This window comes from Centroberyx gerrardi, chromosome 24 (genome assembly GCF_048128805.1).
Source record: "Centroberyx gerrardi isolate f3 chromosome 24, fCenGer3.hap1.cur.20231027, whole genome shotgun sequence".
Classification (NCBI taxonomy): Eukaryota; Metazoa; Chordata; class Actinopteri; order Beryciformes; family Berycidae; genus Centroberyx; species Centroberyx gerrardi.
In genome coordinates, this window is record NC_136020.1 from 16,969,241 (window position 1) to 16,989,238 (window position 19,998).

Sequence of the window (19,998 nt, forward strand, 5' to 3'; positions counted from 1 at the left end):
TTCTGTGATATTTGGCCACATTTCCATGTCCCTCTGCGCTATTTTACACGTGATTTTATGGTTTTGATAAGGAAAATACAATAATTTATTAGAACCAGGCAGTTTCTATGCCATTTCTAGTGTTAAATATGTTAATAAAACCAACTGGAGAAGAGGCTGCTGTAGTTTAAAAGGCACGGTGTAAAGCATTTTGTTGAGATGTGTGTGCATTGGTGTGTAAATTCGTGCTTCCATGTGCAAACATGTGTTACCTGCTGAGAGGAGATCAGCCTGAGCAGAGTCCTGTTGAGGTAGATCTGCTCCTGCAGCTCCTCGGAGGGGAAGTACCTCCCTCTGCCCGGAGCGCCCCCCGGCTGCAGCGCCGAGAAGGTGACGTTGAGAATGGAGCCCCGCACGTCCGTGTCGTTCTGGATGTTGAAGACGAACACGGCGTCCCGGTTGGTGGAGAGCACGGCGGCCACGCCCTCCAGGAAGAGGTTGAGCAGGGGCGAGAGGAAGCGCTCCTGGGACATGTTCTCCAGGCGGACCGTGATGCTGTTGGTCAGCATGTCGTCGGTGATGATGGTGACGCGCAGCGTGCAGAGGGCCACGACCCGGTGGATACCGTCTGGAGAGAGAGAGGGAGGAGAGGAGATGAGATAAGACGAGATGATATTTGACTGTTTACGTACTTCGCACATTGGTGGATCCAAATGTCAGTGAGAGGTACCTTTGAACTTCAGCACCAAGAAATGAAGTAACATGACGTCAGTAAACTGGACACAGCACACTCATGTTTACCAACCGATCTGTGATCACTTTATACCGAAGGAAACCAAAGAGACGAGAGAGGAAAAGATCTAAGGTTGGTGAGTTCAGCTTTCTCTGGATGGAGTGCTGCTCACTGCTGTTTTGGATTTCACTCTTAAGTCACGTCCTGTGCACGGAGAAGTGTCCAAACCCGACACCCGACTCCAACTTTCATTTGGGCAAACAGGGTGAATCTACTGAGTCTCAATTAGGGAGGATGGGACACTCTGCTGTATTGTAGCCCCACTTTATGATCTATAAAATGGGCGTATTTTTACGTAAAGATCATGCCAACTGAAGCTTTAAAATCACAATCAAAAGATCACACATAAACTCAATACACAAAATATCCCCAATGTTATAATTATGGGTGATAACATGACATTATGACATTATGTGAGAGTTAATGGTATATCCACTATAGGCAATGCTTATGATCAGAGAGACAGTGACTGAACAAAGGAAAGAGAGGAGCTGTCAATAATATAATGATGGATATTCAAGTGTCATATCTGCTGGAGTACTTGAAATAATCCGGTTAGGCAGCTACACAACTGCTGCACTCCGGCCTTTTAAGGGAGAAACTGAGGGAGAATCGGTTCAAGATTCAATTTGAAATGTGTTTATCCAACCAGCGCCTGGCAGTATGAGGCCACAGCCGCTTTTTTATCTTGCCGACAAAGATCAAAGGACCCAAACCAGGCACTGTGTCCTTACACATGAGGTTTTAGCCAGGTGAGTGCTTTCTGTGATACAGTTCGTATCACACATCTTACAATATCTCAAAGCACACAAAGGAGAGGAGGAACACATTAAGGCGACGACACACACACACACTTGTAAAACAAAAGTGTTTCCAATGTTTTCTGGAAGCAAATACAAGTGAAATTGTTGAGAAATGTCTTCCAAAATCGGAAAACATCATTTGAAAAAAATGTAATTAAAAAAGGCACCTATTCATACAAAAAACAAACTATGCTAGGCCTACACTTTTAATGCAGCTGGCAACTTAAGTCCTTGACTGACAAAATACTAACACTTTTATAGACTGGATCCTCGGTATTTATTCAGGTATTTTTTCACCCCCAACATATACAGTATATATATATATATATATATATATATATATATATATATATATATATATATATAGGTATATACTGTATATGTATCAGTTTTGAATAGAAAAATCTATTGCTCAACCTATGTTTGAAATGATAATCACTTGTGACTCACAAGTGAGAGAGCACTTCATTGTAATTCTACACAAAGGTGAACTTGTTTTCTTTTGTCAGAACTTGCCCTAATAAATTATATGGAAAATCAGAGGCAAAACAGTATGGTGACTTTTACAGTGGCATTTCGAAAAAAAAAGAAAAAGAAAAAATGAAACCTGTGGGTCACATGACTTCTTATTATTGTCTTCTGGAGGCCTTGGAATGAGGCCAATTAAAATTCAGCATATAATATACATAAGTTCACATTCCACACAATAAATGAAAGCAGGAAACAATGCGGGCAGAGAGGTGGGGAAATAAGAACCAGGTGAAAAATCCCATCCTCATTAGAAATATTCTTTCACAATGTCAATAATGTGAGAGTGGCACCTTAAATATAGAGTAGTGATGATTCTCCTGTAATTTCCTGTAAAAGGTGTGTGTGTTTCTCTCCCACCTATTTCCTGAGTAGTATTATGTTACAGTGAGACTTGGAGAGACGTGACGAGCCTATTGTCCTGATTTCCTGCCAGGGCGCTCTCTCTTTCTGTCTCTTTATTTCTCTGAGACCTCTCTCTCTCTCTCTCTCTCTCTCTCTCTCTCTCTCATTGTCTCTATCTTATACCATTCTCAGTGTCTCTAAATCTATTTTCCCTCTAAATCCTCGTCTCTCCCTCTCCCATATCTCTCTTCCTTGAACCAGAATTAGAGGCCGATACTGGCCTTTTATTAAATACTGGATATCGGCCAGTCGTGTCATCCATTGCTGATATGACCATAGTTACATAAAAACACTGCAAAACCTGCAATGAAATTGTATTTTCTTGCACATTTTATTCATTTGTTTAATTGTGCAGTAATATGTTTTGTAAATTAACTCTTCATTTAAAGGTCTAATGTATCCCAGTGTTTCCCCTCCCATTGAGAAGGTGGAGTGGGTCACCCTACCGCTGCTAACCCTAACATTATTTAATGTATTTCAAAGTATTGCAATACTTATTTTGAAAAGTTGAAAACAATTAGTCTCATTGGAGAGTTTTGGTGTCCCATTGTGGTCTAAATGCTGTTTCAGCGGCTTTTCCACCCTGAAAAGAATAAGGTTCTGTGGGGACACACTGAATACTAATGGAAAAATTAAACATAATGAGTATCGTCACAAAATAATCGGAAGCTTCAGTACAAAAATATTATTAGTATCAGTCTTAAAACACCCATATCGGTCGAACCCTAACCCAAATACCTCTCCGCATTCCCCCCTTCTCTCTATACAGCAGCTTAACAGCTTGACTTGTTTGCTTGCTCTATGCTTTTGCAGCTAGATTGAATTAGGTAGCTGCCCGTCGGTTCAGATTCGGCCTAATTCAAGCCCCGGCCGGGAGTAATTGGATCAATCTAAGATTTCGGCCCCTGGGGAGGGTCGGGTCTGATCTCATACCCACTTCTGGCACAACTGCAAATTCTGGTGCCTATGGAGGGAAACAGAAGGCTATATAGGCTGCAGAGGGCATTGGCCGGGTGAAATACAGTTACAACAGGTGGTGAGGCCAGATGAAATTCCCAGTGGGGTAATACTGTTGAAGCGGCGCGGGGAGACGGGTCGGGTTGCAGGGTCTTGCTGTACAGCACCGAGTACTTGAGTGTGTGTTGTATGTGTGTGTGTGTGTGGGTGTGACAGTCAGTGTGAGGCTCGACCACAGGTGCCTTGTCACTCTCACTCACAGATGAGGTCATTTCTCAGGACCCTGATCTCCGCTCACACACACACACACACACACACACACACACACACACATACACAGATGCACAGTCAATCAGAGCAGGGTGTGGACAGGCCGGCTTGTCAGGATAGCTACAGGCTAATGTCCAGGACTGCTAACCAGACTGGAGGTCAACTACCACTCTACTGGACTAACAGCTCACAACAACAACTCCATGGGCGGTGACATGAGGCTCTGGTAGTTCAACGCAGCCAAACTACTGTTGTATCATTGCTTTAAATTTCACAAACTGTGGTGCATGGGTGACAATGGAGGTGTATTCTACATGGGAATTTTTGCTAGCACTTATCAGCAACTGCTATCTTGGCCAGATTTTAAATCTCAATGAGACTATACCTGGTTAAATAAATAAAAATGAAACAGTTAGGCCTATTCTTTGTACTACTTTGAAGCCAAATAAGTTAATCACATTTATTTTGTCCCATCGTCCTTTATTCCTGCTAAAGGTAATGTGCAAATCATGCCAATTTATGCTTCAAAAGTCACCCGTGCCCAATAACAGTTTGTCTTACTCAGTTAGTCCGTAGCCTTTCATCTCTAGCCAACACCTCTAGACACTTTTACACAGCAGGGACAAAACCACTACCAGTTCAAACTCACAATCTTTGATAATAGCTGATTTTGTAATGACAGCCAAGCGAAACATGTCTTCTGGTAACAAACAAATCACAGAATTGATGTTTTGAGGTAAATTGAGCGACACAGATAACTAGCAAACAATGCCTTATATAGCTTGGAAGTGGAAACCAGGTTACAACCAACAACAGCCATAAAGTCCGCCATTAACCTTATTCCCACGGTGGCCATTTTGAATTGACATCACACAGCAACAGGTGGGAGGCTCTGCCCGCAAGAGCAACTACAGCCCATATTTCTCACTGTTGTGTACCAAAGACACACATCATACAAAATGTTGGGAGCTGGACAAACATTCATCATTTCACAGATTCCCCACTGAAAAACGTCTTAGAAACAAATGGATCTCAAGAATCTGGAGGGATATAAATTCACATTTTAAGATATTTGGCCCACTAGCTAGCTACAGGAATCTAGCCAGCTAACTAGCTAGTAAGCTAACTTCCCTTTTTTTGGTCCATTTTCTTGTTTATTCCGGTGTGTCTCCGTCGTCTGCCACTGTTTTCATGCACAACGCCAATTCAACACACCACAAAAACACAATTGCTCACACACACACATACACACACACACACATTAACAATTCACTCTGCAAGACCCTGAAATTAAGCAGCAGCTGTAGCATACTGAGCTGTAGTAAGTGGATGTAGTCATTCAGAGATAAAACACAGTGCTAACAGACCGGGTATCTGTTCGCTACTGTCTGTTTATTTCTCTACGGCGCTCCACACCTGTCTCTCTCTCTTCCTCCCTCTGTCTGGGAATACAATGTTATTCCACATGCCGCCAGAGATCCATCAGCTGATAGCTCACACACACATAGATACACACACACAGGCTATACACACTCAAATAATAAGGCAGAGAAATGATGATACATAGGCTACAAATGGTTTTATTGAATAAAATTCTACTTTCCAGGCTAACAGTGCTCTCTCTCTCTCTCTCTCTCTCTCTCTCTCTCTCTCTCTCTCTCTCTCTCACACACACACACACACACACACACACACAAACCTCATGCCAAGTCAAAACATTACACCAGTTGTAGAAAGTCAGATCAAATGAGTGTGTAACCAAGTAGGTCCTGACACAATCTGTTACCACTGCTGGGCCTAACTAAACACAACAGTAGCCCTCTGCAGCACACACACACACCCACCACACACACACACACTCACCCCACACACACACAAAATGCATACACTTCTGACACTGAAAGCGCTGCTCAATACGTGGCTTTTGCGGGCTGAATGACATGTTTGACACGGGGCTTCATCACCTATTCTCCCCGCACTTTAAAGGCAAGCCGGGCGATTCGGTTACTGAGTAAACTATCTCAGATTAGCACCCAGATACAGTCAGCGGACCTCACCTCACTTTCACAGTCAGCAGCCTCAGAATTATTAGCTTCCAAAAGTGGGAGGGATTTGCACCTTTGGGACGCTCTGATTGGAGGGGAATGGTAGGGGAAAGACTGATAGGGAAACCAAGGAGAGGACAGTGACATCACAGAAAGCTGCAGGAGCACAAAACTGGGACTATTTGTTCAGTGTTTCTCCTGCATTCATTCAACAGCAGTAGGACCCATCTATAAGAAAATGAACCTCACTGCTAGAAAAAAAAAAAAAAAAAATCTTTTTCATCATTGTTCACCCCAAACAAACAAACTCACGGTACATGTAGTCCATATATTATGGTGCAAGTATCCAATATTGCTACCAAATAACAAGATAGATATAGATTTGGGCTTGGGAGAGTTTTACAATCTTTTTCCGGGTGCATCCCCAACCCACACTATTTATAGAGCCTACCAGCTGCTAGAATGTGATCAATGGTAACACACACACACACACACACACACACACATACACACACTCGCAGGATGGTAATGGGCTGAACCCTGGAAAGGGTGTGTCACAGGCAGACGCCATGGAAAAAGACTCTCTGTGTGTAAGCATGCCATCATACACACACACACACACACACACACACACACACACATACATACATTGGCTCTCAAAAACAGATGTGCACAAACACAGTCACAGACACACACGGATTTAAAGAGGACTTGCTCCGGAGGGTATTTCAACAGATGACCCTCCAAGTAAAAACAAGAGCTGGGAGCATCAAAGCCGCAACACTTTTGAAGTATCATGGCTAAATCCTGTCAAGTCTAAGAGTTGATCAGCCAAGTCTCTTTATTTCTATTAGCTGGGATGAATCTGCACGGGTATGTTAAAATAATAATAATATTAATATAATAATACACTTTATTTATATAGCACTTTTTAAAACCGTTTTTAAAACTGTTACAAAGTGCTTTCCAAAGCAGTTAAGATAAATAAATACACTGAGTACATAGACCAGAAGACAAGAATAGATTAAAAACCAGACGAGAAGTAAAGATAAAATGAAATGAAATGAAATGAAATAAAATAAAATAAGAATATAAGAGACAGACAGGGTTACAAACTGGGATAAAAAAAGACATCAAAAACAAATGAAATGCGCACATACACCAGTATACTAGCATTAAGTGGACAATTAAGTATCAGTGACATTTGGCTATTGCCCTATCACAGCCTGATAAAATCATAGCTGAGTAAATATACTTGCGTGATCAAACACTGCTCAACACATTTATAGGTGTCAATTGTTTTATTGAGTATCCACAGAAAGATAGGCTGGATTTAGTGAGCTGTATCTGGATTAATTATTAACAAAACAAAAGCAGATATCAACAGGCCACACAGTTAGAGGTGGTGTGTGGTGGTGATGGCTGCAGAGGTGATAAGAGGTGTTAATGGGCTGTGAAGCAATGACACGCTTGTGTTTGTGTATGGGGACAAATGACCACACACACACACACACACACACACACACACACACAAACACAAAAACTCTACAACACACTCAATCTCTCTGAATTTGTCTGTCGGTCTGTCTAGCTCCCTAGCCCCTTATTTCTCTCTCTCTCTCTCTCTCGCTCTCTCTCTCACACACACACACACAAACACACACACACACACAGCGGTCTCTCCCTGTGGTTTATGCCTGTCGTAACCATAACCAACATAAATCGTGGAACCGTGGACACACACATTCCTGCCAGCTGCCCAGCTGTCACTGTGAGTGACAATCACACACAGCTCGCAACGACAGACTGACCCACACACACACACACACACACACACACACACACACACACAAACCCATACATGCCTGCATGCATGCCCACTAGCTTCTAGTGTGATGTTTGCTAATCACTCCACAGTGTCTTTTTTAAGTAAATAAGTCAGAAGCCATGCAATCCTGTGAAAATACCAACCGATTTTCAATTCAGTTCAGCATTTCAAAACCACTGTTTGAAAAATTTGACACCTCTCAAGGAAATATTACTGAACAAATGACCTGTCTTAAGGTCTAATTAAGGTCTAAAATAGCAAAATTGTTGAGGATATAATAATCCACATTTCTGAAAAATCAATGGTTACAATTATTGCAATGAAACCCTGCATCTAAACTCTATGGTACTGATTTACAGACACACTTGATACAGAGATAGTCGACTTCAACTCTGGTGGCCAGTGCCCCCCCCCCCCCCCCCCCCCCCCTTCCCCTCCCTCCCTCCCTTGTAAAATCAACAACATTGTTTAGTCAGCCAGTGAGAGGGATGGTCAGAAAAACAACAGAAAACAAACAGGCATTTGTAAGGACGACAGGTTTCCCCCTCAGAGAGGTGTCGAGCCCACCAGAGAGAAGCACTTTACCCCTGTCACACACACACACACACACACACACACACACACAAAGAAAGAGCATTTCTTCCCTCCTTCAATCCCACTGAGAGGTAAAATCCAGGCTATGCATTCTTCTCTCATAACAGCCCCACTGCTTTCATTTCATTCATCTTTTCATTTTATCAGCTCCTCCTGGATTTCATTCTTTTCAAGTTTTTTTTTGCGGCTTAAAGCGATCCACACAACATACATGATCTTTCATCCACTTTTCCTCAATCTCTTCTTTCATTAGAGCACACTCATGCTGGGGCTGATGAAGTTATTTGCATCGTGCTGACATTTACCACAACTAAACAGAATAGTAATTGAGGGTCTAAAATGTTACAACCTTGAGGGAGGCCTGCCATTATAAAAGCAGGCAACCTATAAGACAAGGCATTGTAAAAATTTTCTCCTCCGTTTTTTTACCCAGCAACACTTTTTACTGCACAGTTAAAGTTTTACAGGAGACCGACCAATGAAAACCACTAACAGGTGCTTTTAAATTCCTTAGAGCAGCGGATACTTTTTCCCTCTTTTGCTCTCTCTCTCTTTTTTTGTTGGTTTCTTCATCCGCCGTTTCTCCCTCTCTCAACGAGGTTTTCAAATATTTGAATCTATACAAAGGCTGTAAACTGAGTGGCTTCTAACCAATCAGTGAGCAGTAACTCATCCGTCAGCTCCTCCCTATTGGACGCACCTGAACAACGCTGGCCTATCAGGAAGGGCAAACAAACACCAAGCTTGACTGGAAAGGTGATCAAAGACACACACACACACTCTCTCTCTCTCTCTCTTTGAACAATACAAACTGGCAACATTTAACAGCAAAAGTGCTTCAGTCACTCCCTTGCTTTTTATCACTCTTTCTCCCTCTTTTGTCCTTCTCTCTCTCCAAAATCCATTAAAACACATTTCACTCTCTGTGACAGGAATCGCTGCCCCAAACAATAACTTTCCACCGCTCTGAGTCGAGTCCAATAAGATACGTTGTCTCTCATCTTTCCCTCTGTCCTCCCATCTCTCTAATCTCTTTGTCTGTCCAAATTCCATTAAAACGTTTTATTCTTCTTCAAAGGAAAACGTTGCCCCTAACAATGACTTGAACCGTTCTGTGCCGAGTCCAATAAGATATGTCATCTCTCATCTCTCACTCTCTTGTTTTCTTTCACACCGCCGCTAGTGCCAACATCAGATCACGTATCAGCGGCCGGCAGACGCGTTCGCAGACATCCTGTATAGTGGGAGCAGGGGGGAAATCACCCTGCAATCTGCCCTATTACAGCCGCAGAATATCGCTGTGACACTGGCTCAGTCACAGCACCATCCATCAAACGAATAAAAGATGAACGGAAAAGAGAGATTAGGGAAAGGAGGAAATGAGGGAGGAACGTCTCAGGGATTTTTTAGAGCGGATTACAATGGAGAATGGTGCAGGACGGACTCTTAGAATAGAACAATCAGCAAATTTACTTCCACAGAGGAACTGCTGCTTTGTACTGTGGTGACGTGGTTGTACTGGGCTGTGTGAATCCCATGTGTGAATGTTTGTTATAGTGTGAGTGTAAGGTGGGAATTGCTAAAAAAAGAAAAAAACTATAAATAACCGCCTCGTGGTTGTATGCCTCCGCCAATAAACTTTGCTTTATCATTGCAAGGACAGTCTTTATTTATTGAACATATATAATTAATGTGATTATTAGGTCAACTTAAAGGATTTTGGTGTCTGCAAAAGTAAGTGACAGCACTTCCACCGTTTTTGTAGAATGACCCAAGATCGTTTTCTCAGCTACAGTGGTAAGCAAAACGTTATGATGTCACAGTGAAGTTGACCTTTGAACTTTTGGATATAAAATGTCATCACTTCATCATTTTATCCTATTAGACATTTGTGTGAAATTTTGTCATAATTAACATATGAATTCTTGAGTTATGGCCAAAAACGTCTTTGTGAGGTCACAGTGACCTTGACCTTTGACCACCAAATTCTAATCAGTTCATCCTTGAGTCCAAGTGGACGTTTGTGCCAAATTTGAAGAAATTCCCTCAAGGCGTTCCTGAGATATCGCGTTCACAAGAATGGGACGTACGTACGGACGGACAACCCGAAAACATCATGCCTCCGGCCACGGCTGTCGCCGGCGCGGAGGCATAAAAACAGCCCATGTAAACAGTCAGCAAATCCTGGAGGAATTCAAGGGGAAAAAATAACATGCTACTTCCAGAAGTATTTGCTCAAAACTGTTTCCTCCGTTCTATCAAACAACCCAAAGAGAGGAACCCCACATTGAATCAGAGCACCAAAATAATTTAGAGGCGGCACGACAGCATGCAAAGTCAATGTACGGAAGTAAACAGAGCAAGATGGACACAACTTTAGTCTAGGCGGCATGTAGGCTACATTTTCTTTCCAAACTGAACAACAAGCTCAGAGTAGCACTACCTAGTATTCACAGTGGGGAAAACTGTCCATTGGGTATTTGTGACCAGAAAAACTGACCAATGACATCTGCATATAAAGTTTATAAAAGCTGCATTCCCCAAAGAAGACATTGGTCATGCTGGCTGCCAAACCTGATGCAAAGGATTAAAATGCAAGAATGATAGAATAACAAACATAATACTGAAGCATATGTCTCATCATTCCCCACCAAAGAAAGAAAGTCAAGAAAAACATCAATCAAAACTACCAATCGCCCTGGCTGCTTTCTATTGTGTCAGGTGGCGTGCTTGCATGTCATCACACCAGTTTCATTTGCTTATTTATCAAGTCAAATGATCAAACTCATTCAAAATTGTCTGTCTGAACATATAGGTGGAGTGCTGAGCAGCGTCTCATTATATTCATTCAGTAGCAATGCAATCGTCAGCAATGCTAGAAAGATATAAAGACAATAGTAATTCATATTCTAGCATTATTGCTCACTTGCTCACAAACAGTCCTAGGGCAATTAAAATATTTAACTAGGAGCCATTTTCTTTGTGGAAGGAGGCTTTTGATTGGATTGTGGAAATTTTTCATGAACTAAAAAAAGAGCTACAAAAAGAAGGAAACATACAGTACAAACATAATAAACACAAAATACATATCAGAATAGCAGCATCTAGGAGCCATTTTCAAGTCACAGCAGGTACTGGAACTGAGACTGGCTACTGAAGCAAAGCTTGGATGCAGGACTGAAACTGCTACCAAAACCTCCAGAGGAAAAACTGCCTGTGAGGAGTAAAACACTCCAGAGTGAGCTGTAAGATAATCTTCTGTGATATGATAACAGTGTTTCACATCATCCCACGCTGCATGTGTTGGGAACTTTGGCCATGAACCAGTGGTCTTTTTTAAATGAAAACACAGGCAAACCCAGGATAGATGATTAACCACAGGTTAACAGACAGAGAGGAGGAGGGGGAGGAGAGAGGGAGAGAGATAGAGATAGAGAGAGAGAGAGAGATGGGTTCTGAGAAAGAAAGCAAGATCTATAGAACCAGACACCAACTGTATTTTATCTCATGACAGGTTAAAACAACATTTTCTCACATGAAAGAAATACAATTTCTTTAGCAACAATACTGCCAAAACTTAAGGTTATTGCACCGGTGGAATCATGGCCAATCCAAATTCAACTATTCAACTATAAACTGTAAAGAAATAGCACCTTATTAACACAATTATCGCAGTTTTACAAGAATTAAATGCAGGGCCACAATTGCAGTTCCAACCTCTGCCAACTAGCACTCAGCAGTGGAGAGCTTACGCCTGCTATCGCTCCCCTGTTGGTGTTGTGAATGTGTGTGTGTGTGTGTGTGTGTGTGTGTGTGTGTGACTGTGGATGGATGTGTGTATTCGCGCATATCTGGAGGCACTCAGCGAAAGCCCCTCTCATCTCCTTCCCCAAGCTGTCAGCCATATTTATTCTCAGGTATGGCTGTCTGTCCGTCTGATCAAAGTGTTGGACAGATAGGGGCTAAGCTTTGGACACACACACACACACACACACACACACACATATACTTGACAGACACACAGACTTGTAGGCAGACAGATAGGGATGAAATGTTGATAGAAAGACAGAAAGATAGGGAGGGATGATGAAGAGAGAGAGAGGAAGAAAATGATATACTGTACGCTATATGATATATAGGCAAGATAGGGTGGAATGAAAACAGTGCAATAAAGAATTAGAGAGACAGAGGATGTGGGAAGTAGTGTGTGTGTGTGTGTGTGTGTGTGTGACAGAGAGAGAGAGAGAGAGAGAGAGAGAGAGAGAGAGAGAGAGAGAGAGAGAGAGACTTGAATGAGTATTTCATTTCCAACTTGATGAACTGCAGCAGAGTGGCTGAGTAGTAAATTCTATGTGTCTATACATCATGCCCACACACACACACACACACACACACACACACACACAGCTGTTGCAGTCTAATTCCTCTGCACCACCTGCAGCTCTCCAGGGGGCCTAACAAGCCAAAGACCTCCCTTCATTTCTCCCTCCTCCTCTTCCTCACTCCTCCTCCTCTCGCTGTATTACCCCAGACTGACTGTACTAGTGGGATTAGCCCTCTCTCTTTCTTTCTTCCTCTCTCTCTCTCTCCCTCTCTCTCTCTCTCACTGAGCTCTCATAGAGTAAAAAGTGGCGGCAGGCACACAAAAGACTCCTTTCACCCCGAGAGTGAGGAGTGGAAGAGGGGAGGCGGAGTGTGTGTGTGTGTATGTGTGTGTGTGTGTGTGTGTGTGTGTGTGGGTAGTGGGTAATGGGTGGGGGGGGTGATCAGAAGGCTAACATCCCAACTACAGCCGGGCAACAGGTGGGATTACACCCAGACACACTGACTGAACCAGGATCAGTGAGCTGACACCAGTCAAACAGCCCTGAGAACAGGTGGGATGGCAGCACATTGACATTGGCCCGAACCGGGATCAGTGGCGGAAATGTTGGGGTCGACTCGTGTGGTCGCTGTGTTCCGACTTCAGCTGACACTATGGACTTAAATTGAATGTACAAAATATTAGGGAGATCTTCCTGATATTGAGTTGCACAATCCACATCTCAACTGTCTCAAAGCTTATAAATCCCTCTCAGATGAGTTCTTCTAACTCGTCTGCTTCTCTTCATCTACATCTCCTCCTTTGTGATTGGTAGGGCTGGACGATATGGTTGAAATCAATATCACGATAATCATAAGGATTTTTTTCGATATCGATATATATATAACGATATGGCTCACATAAGTGAAATCATGTTAAATAATCAAATTAATGTTCATCATATTGAACTGAATGGTAATGTTTGGTGTGATGTCAAACTAAACTGACATTTTCACATAATATTCCTACCATACTTCATTTTGTCTGAGTTTCTAAATGAAATTAGCTTGTTCTCATCAGTTCAGACAGCAGAATTGTGCGTCTCGATATCCCAAAATCACCATATCATCAAATATAATCCCACTGAAAGACGATAAACGATAATATTGAATTAACGTCCAGCCCTAGTGATTGGTATATATTTTATTACGGAAATCAGTAAGGGTTAAAGGCTTTTACCTGAATTCACCTCATCAGTGTACTTCATAAAAAGAGTAAGTGTCCCTTATATTTTGTACAGTCTTGCACAAGAAACCTGCTATCCTTGATTTTTTTTTATAGTGTGCAGGTTTCCCTGTCTATGGGAAAACCAAACAGTTCCTTCCCATTCCCTGTGGTGCATTAAGATATAGAAGACATAATCATTTAATAATCTGAACCATATGAAGTGTGCCATGTATCAGGAACCCCCTAATTAGAGCTAACCCAGTGGCTGAGTGGACTCCAGCCTCAGAAATCAGCCGCACGCTGTGACAGCACGGGTTCGAGTCCCCTAGCTTGGCAGGCATGGGATCCAGACCGCTGTATCGAACTTTCCTCCACCTTCACCTTAAAACAGAATGGACTTTCACAAGCCCTCCACAAGTGCCCTTAGTGGCTGTACTTAAGCAGAGCGCTCAGGGGCATCGAGTGCCAGGCCAAGAACCGACCCGGCTAGAATATCTATGGCCCATTTAGGATCCCTGGGAGAGAGAGGTGAAAAGAAAAGAAGCACTGTTCCTGCCCAGACAATACTAAACGAGCCCTGATGACGAGGCCAGACAATGCAAAACGAGCCCAAATGAAGTTTGACTGCCTGAGGGTGGACTGCTATTAGTGCACTTGTTAGCTCATCTCATGCTAGGCCGCTGCCAAAAAAAACAACACAGAAACAGAAAGACCTTGATCGGTGAACTGCAGAAACAGACAGGAGATTCAAAGCAGATTGAGGCAGCGGAGGCGTCACGCTTGTTGTTGTGATACAAGGTTTCGGGTGATAGAATCAGAAATCAGTATTGCACATCGCGCTCTATTGGTTAACAAGATTGAGAAGACAGCCTCGGGACACAGAGAAGCGGAGATAGGAGAAGAGAAACAAAGGAGACAAGGAGGGAGGGAGAGAGAGGGTGAAGTGGAGGGAAATCAGATTAACCCAACCAACCTGAGTAAATTAATGAGCGGAGGAGGGAGAGACTAATTCTTTGTCTACTAAATTAGCTATGTTGTCAAGGTGTCATGCGTTGCTTACTCGGCCTTGCTAGGACAAACTCAATTGTAGCATTTCAGAGCGTTAGCACCAGTGGTATTGCACAACATCAGGCGTCCGCAGCCTGGGATACCAGAGCGTTATCAAGCACCATAAGCTCTCCAAATGCACAGGCAATCAAAGGCACTATCAAATCTCTCTCATCGCAGAAATGCTTTCATAATTGATTTCCAAACGCGGCTAAATCCACTTAGCAGCTGCAGCAGTTACATTCGAGCGCTCTGGGGTCTCTGTCTTTTAGCTGTGTCAGCTCTCTCTCTCTCTCTCTCCCTGAGTCTGTCTATCCCTCCTTCTCCCTCTCAGTAGCAGACTAATCAAGTTACAGCCCTACACTTCCTCTTATTAAAGGGTCAAAGGTCACAGCTTCCAGGTGTCGCCCTGCTCCGCTCTCACCAGATGCTGCGGGGGCCCAGAAAAAACAGAAAGAATCCACCCTCGGGGCACAGATCCGGGCCAATTTTTACTACCCACAGTCTGAAAGGCAAATTAATGAGGGAGACACTGAGAAAAATGATCCAGGAACTGCGCCTCGGTCTTTGTTAGACAACTGAATGACAGACGGCTTAATTGAAGAGCTCAATTCCAAAATGTAATTTATCCATCTCTGGAAAAGAAACTCTTTTATCTTGAAGTGCATCATTTAGGATCCAGACTGTAAAAGTGTTATCCTTTTATCCACCAATGACTTCAGCTACCTCTTAGCCTTTAATGCTGTCTATCATTCTGTAAGAGTAGGTGTGATGTCTCATTTTGGTACAAAATCTCTTCAATTGGAGACAAAGGTATGGAAGGGGGATGAAAAAGGGGAGAATGAGTGAGTGAGTGAGTGAGTGAGTGAGGGAAGGAGGGAGCGGGAGGTGTTGAGGAAAAGGAAATGAAGGCAGTCACTGGACACTAGGAGACACTTAAGACTGGTGGCCGAGGAAACCATAGGACTAAGTAGGTTGGCGACTGACCTAAATCCTGCGAGAGAGGGAGAGAGAGACAGCGAGAAACACAGCGAAAGAGGGAGAAACAGGGAGGGACACCGACACAGGCGAGACAGAAGAGAGAGACGTACAGACGTGGACGGAGAAAGAACGGCAAAAAGAAACACACAGGCAGAGATGAGACAGATTTCCCCACACTCCTCCAGCACAAGTCCAAATACATAAATCAGTAGGTGATTCAGTAGGTGGCCAGTAGCCCATGACGCCAAGTGAAAACTAAAATAAACACCGTCACTGTTACCTGTCAGAGCCGGCAGATGAACAGACGAGATAAAACGGGATTGGATGAGATCAAACCAAGCTGGATGCTAAAACAACAATGGCTCAGCTACGCTATCGCTTCAAAACACCGCATCAAAACACGCTGATGAGAAGACATAGCAGTGTGCATGTCCCAACTATTCATATTTAGGGCTTTTGTCCGGCCGTTTTAGACACACAAACACACACATACACACACACACACACACACACACACACACACACACTGATAATCTTTGCAGGATAGCTGGTGCCCGCTGATGTATCTCCATGGTGAGGGGAAGTCCTTTCAGAGGCCAAGCTGCGGTTCAGAAAGGCTTTTGGCTCTGTTACTCTGTCCTGGGCCTGGACCAACACCCTTTCAGCTGTGTGTGTGTGTGTGCATGTGCGTGTGTGTGTGTGTGTGTGTGTGTGTGTGTGTGTGTGTGTGTGTTTCTCTGGCTTTGAAAGTCTGCCCTGGACAACTCCTACAAGCCCAATGTCTATGTACAGATAAACATGTATGTGAGCCTTTGAACTCTGTGTGTACGCATATGTTTATAAGTGTGTTGTGTGTGTGTGTGTGTGTGTGTGTGTGTGTGTGTGTGTGTGTGTGTGTGTTTGTGCGGGCCACAGATGCCCTAAATCTCACCTTTAGCTGAATAAATTCACTATTTTACCCAATTTTTCTCCCGGGAATCAATATCTGTAACCTATACATGTACATGTATATGAGACTGTGTGTTTGTGTGTGTGTGTGTGTGTGTGTGTGTGTGTGTGGCCAGCTGATTAGTATTAGCAGTATTAGGTCTGTATGGAGGAGATCACAGAGAGGTGAAGAGTCAAACTGTTTATTCTCCGTTTCAGAAGAGAAAATCCCTCAGCTGTGACCACACACACACACACACACACACACACACACACAATCGACCAGCCCATCATGCTCTGCTGCCCCTTAAACACAATATCCCCTAGTAGGCACACACACATACCTGAAGATGTAAACACAAACACACATGCATTCACATAACACACAAAGTTGCACCTGCCTACACAAACACACACACATACACAAGCACATACATTGACCAGACACTCTCGAACACACTTACACACACACACATATATTGATATACCTATACATACACACACATCTCTTCCCCCAGTGCATTAACCAGCTCTCTCTAGTATTGATCCCGGCTGATAAGCCAACAGTGGACAAATAGTTGGTCTGGCGGGGGTGCAGAGCGATCAAAAGCCTCCTCACAGGTCGGCCCGCACTGCTCTCTTAAGAGCCACCCAGCCATGAATGGCCTAATAGGACCCAAGTATCCATTACACTGACACTAGATCCTCTCTCTCTCTCTCTCTCTCGCTCCCTTCCTCGCTCGTCCTTGCTCTCCCTCACACAATAGTCGTTCTCTCATTCAATCCCATTCAAAGTGTTTTATTGGCATGGTAAGATTTGCCTTACATTGCCAAAAGCATTTACACAATAACAGCAAAATGTAAAATACATATATAAAGACACTAAATCATAGATAATAATGGGAGTGTTCTAAATGTAACTTATCAGTTGGAATTGAAATTATTCTCTTTTTTTCTTTCCCTGTTGGTCTTTCTTGTTGTATTTGTCTTTCGCTCTCTCTCTCCCTTTCTTTCTGTCTTGCTCTATCTCGTTCTGAGTGTATGTCTCTCTTTCTCTCTCTCTCTCTCTCTGTGTCTCTCTCTCTCTCTCTCTCTCTGAGGAGGTGTCGGGTTACAGTTATTGTCGGTACTGGTTACTGATAAACAGGGTGCCTAGTTACCAGCCGGCGCATGATTGGCTCTTTTCAACAAAGCTGGGACAAAAAAAGAAAAAAAAAAGGGGTCGCCCCAGGAAACCGTGAGACTTGTGTCAATTTGAAAAAGAGAGCCGGGCGAATCATGGAGACGTTTGTGTGTGTGTGTGTGTGTGTGAGTGTGTGTGTGTGTGTGTGTGTGTGGAGTTGTTTTCGTGGTCGTTGCAGGGACAAAGCACGGGGCACACTGACCCTTCTGACACCCCTGAATACCCCACCGACACCCGCTGAATGCCCGCTGAATACCCTCACCCTGCCCCCCACCCCTCCACCCCCCCACCCCTGCTGGCACTAAGCTGGCACCCTGCCAGACTAAACCCCTTTACAAAAAACTCTGGACTGTCCAAGTAAGGGACAGTCAGTTTAGAAACTCTATCATCCTGAAGAATTTTACCCTGCTCTGCTCTGCTCTATTCTATTCTATTCTATTCTATTCTATTGACTTCTTTCCCAACAGTAGTTGTACATTTTCCTTGTAGATTTTTAGGAATTTAGCTGAAGCTCTTATTCAGATCAATTTACAATGAGTGCAACAGTACAATAAGCTTAAATTCTTAAATCAACAACATTATAAGCAACAAATAGTAAGAAATGCCACACACTGAGCCCAGATAATATTCCTGTGACCCTACAATGATCATTTACTGTAAGAGAGAAGTGCTAGGCAAAGAAATAAAAATATGATGAAAAATTGAGAAAGTGCAGGAAAAACCACTGTTGCAAAGTATGGATTCTTGCCTCTAGAAAAAGTTCCTTTAATTTACATGAGATAAAAAGTTTAGGAGCGAACGACACGTTTCTCTCCTAAATGAAGCGCGTCACAATTTTTTAAAAATCTCTTGTAAAATAAAAGAACTTTTTCTAGAGACTTGGTGTGCGAAGGAATCAAAACTTTGCAACAAAGAAAAATACGATTTAAGGAGAGAGGTAGAAGGGATTTTTCTGTGCATGTGTTTGACATTATTCCTCTATTCCTACATTCCTTTGTTTTCTGCTCTTCTCCGCTGTTCAAACAGTGCTAATGTTATGGGGTTGAGGGAAACCAGACATATCCTCCCCTATTTAGTTTAATGACCCCCAGCAAGTGGCAGCGCTGCTAGTTACAAGGTTAGCCACTGGATGAAAAGAATACCTGCCATTCCTCACTTTATGTCTGCTGTCACCCCGCCGAGGGAGGAAAAGGAGAATAAAATACAGAGGAACGGAGTGACTTTTTCAAAGCGGGCTGCTACAGTATAATTGTAGTTTTCATTCCTAATTAGCCGCGGTGAAACTCCCCCGCTATGTCACCCTCTCTTCTCCTGCGGAGTATTCGAGGCCTGGAGGCTCGCTTTCAGCCCTACTGTCATCTTCAGGAAGTCGAGAGGAACTTGATAAATTGTTAATGTATTAGTGGATATTTCAGGCTGTCAGAGGAAAGGTGAAAGCTAATAATTATCAGAAGACGGCACTACACAGCCAGATTTACACTTTGGTGGTTGTAGACTGTCATCACATAATGTTTTTTTTTAATAAATGGGGTGTTCTAAACTGGTAGCTAGTTTAATTGAATCCGATGCATGACGCCATAGCAAGGTGGAGCATACTTTGTTTAATGAGACCCTCACTAAATAAATATCAAAACGTCACTGCAGCATATCGACGTTACCATGTAAAAACCTTCAATTTTGATGATTTTCATGATGTCACTTCAGCTGAAGGATTACATGCTTCCTCTATGATTTGAGAAAATTCTCCAACGTCTTCGTCTTATGAAATCCTTTCAAAATCCATTGGATAAAACAAAAAAAATGCACTGTCATCACATAAAAAAAAAAAAGGCTTTTTTTCTTAGTTCCTGAAAAGTTGAAGTTATGGAGATACATATACTAAATTATATATGTATTTATGTGTATGTGTTTAGTTTTTTGAGGAGGCTGTTTAAGTGAATGTAATTAAAAAGTTTAGCTAATTGCCTTGTCTGACGTATTAACACACACTAACACATTTCTCCATCATCTCATCATTATAGATGCAGTTAGCCAGGGGGTCAGTCAGTCAACTCCCCGGCCAGCTGGTCATTCAGACAGTCAGTTGTTCATTCAATCGGTCATTCATGAATTTATTCAAGCAGTCAAA

At 42.9% G+C, this 19,998-nt stretch overlaps 1 protein-coding gene across 3 annotated transcripts in view; it reads right to left on the reverse strand.

Moving 5' to 3' along the window:
- celsr1a (cadherin EGF LAG seven-pass G-type receptor 1a) overlaps nucleotides 1-19,998 on the reverse strand; it is a 112,387-nt gene that overhangs the window by 66,164 nt on the left and 26,225 nt on the right. For all 3 annotated transcript variants that reach the window (XM_078281951.1, XM_078281949.1, XM_078281950.1), the window contains exon 2: nucleotides 252-607. In XM_078281951.1, coding sequence (XP_078138077.1) covers nucleotides 252-607 — 356 coding nt within the window. The remainder of the gene's footprint in view (nucleotides 1-251; nucleotides 608-19,998) is intronic.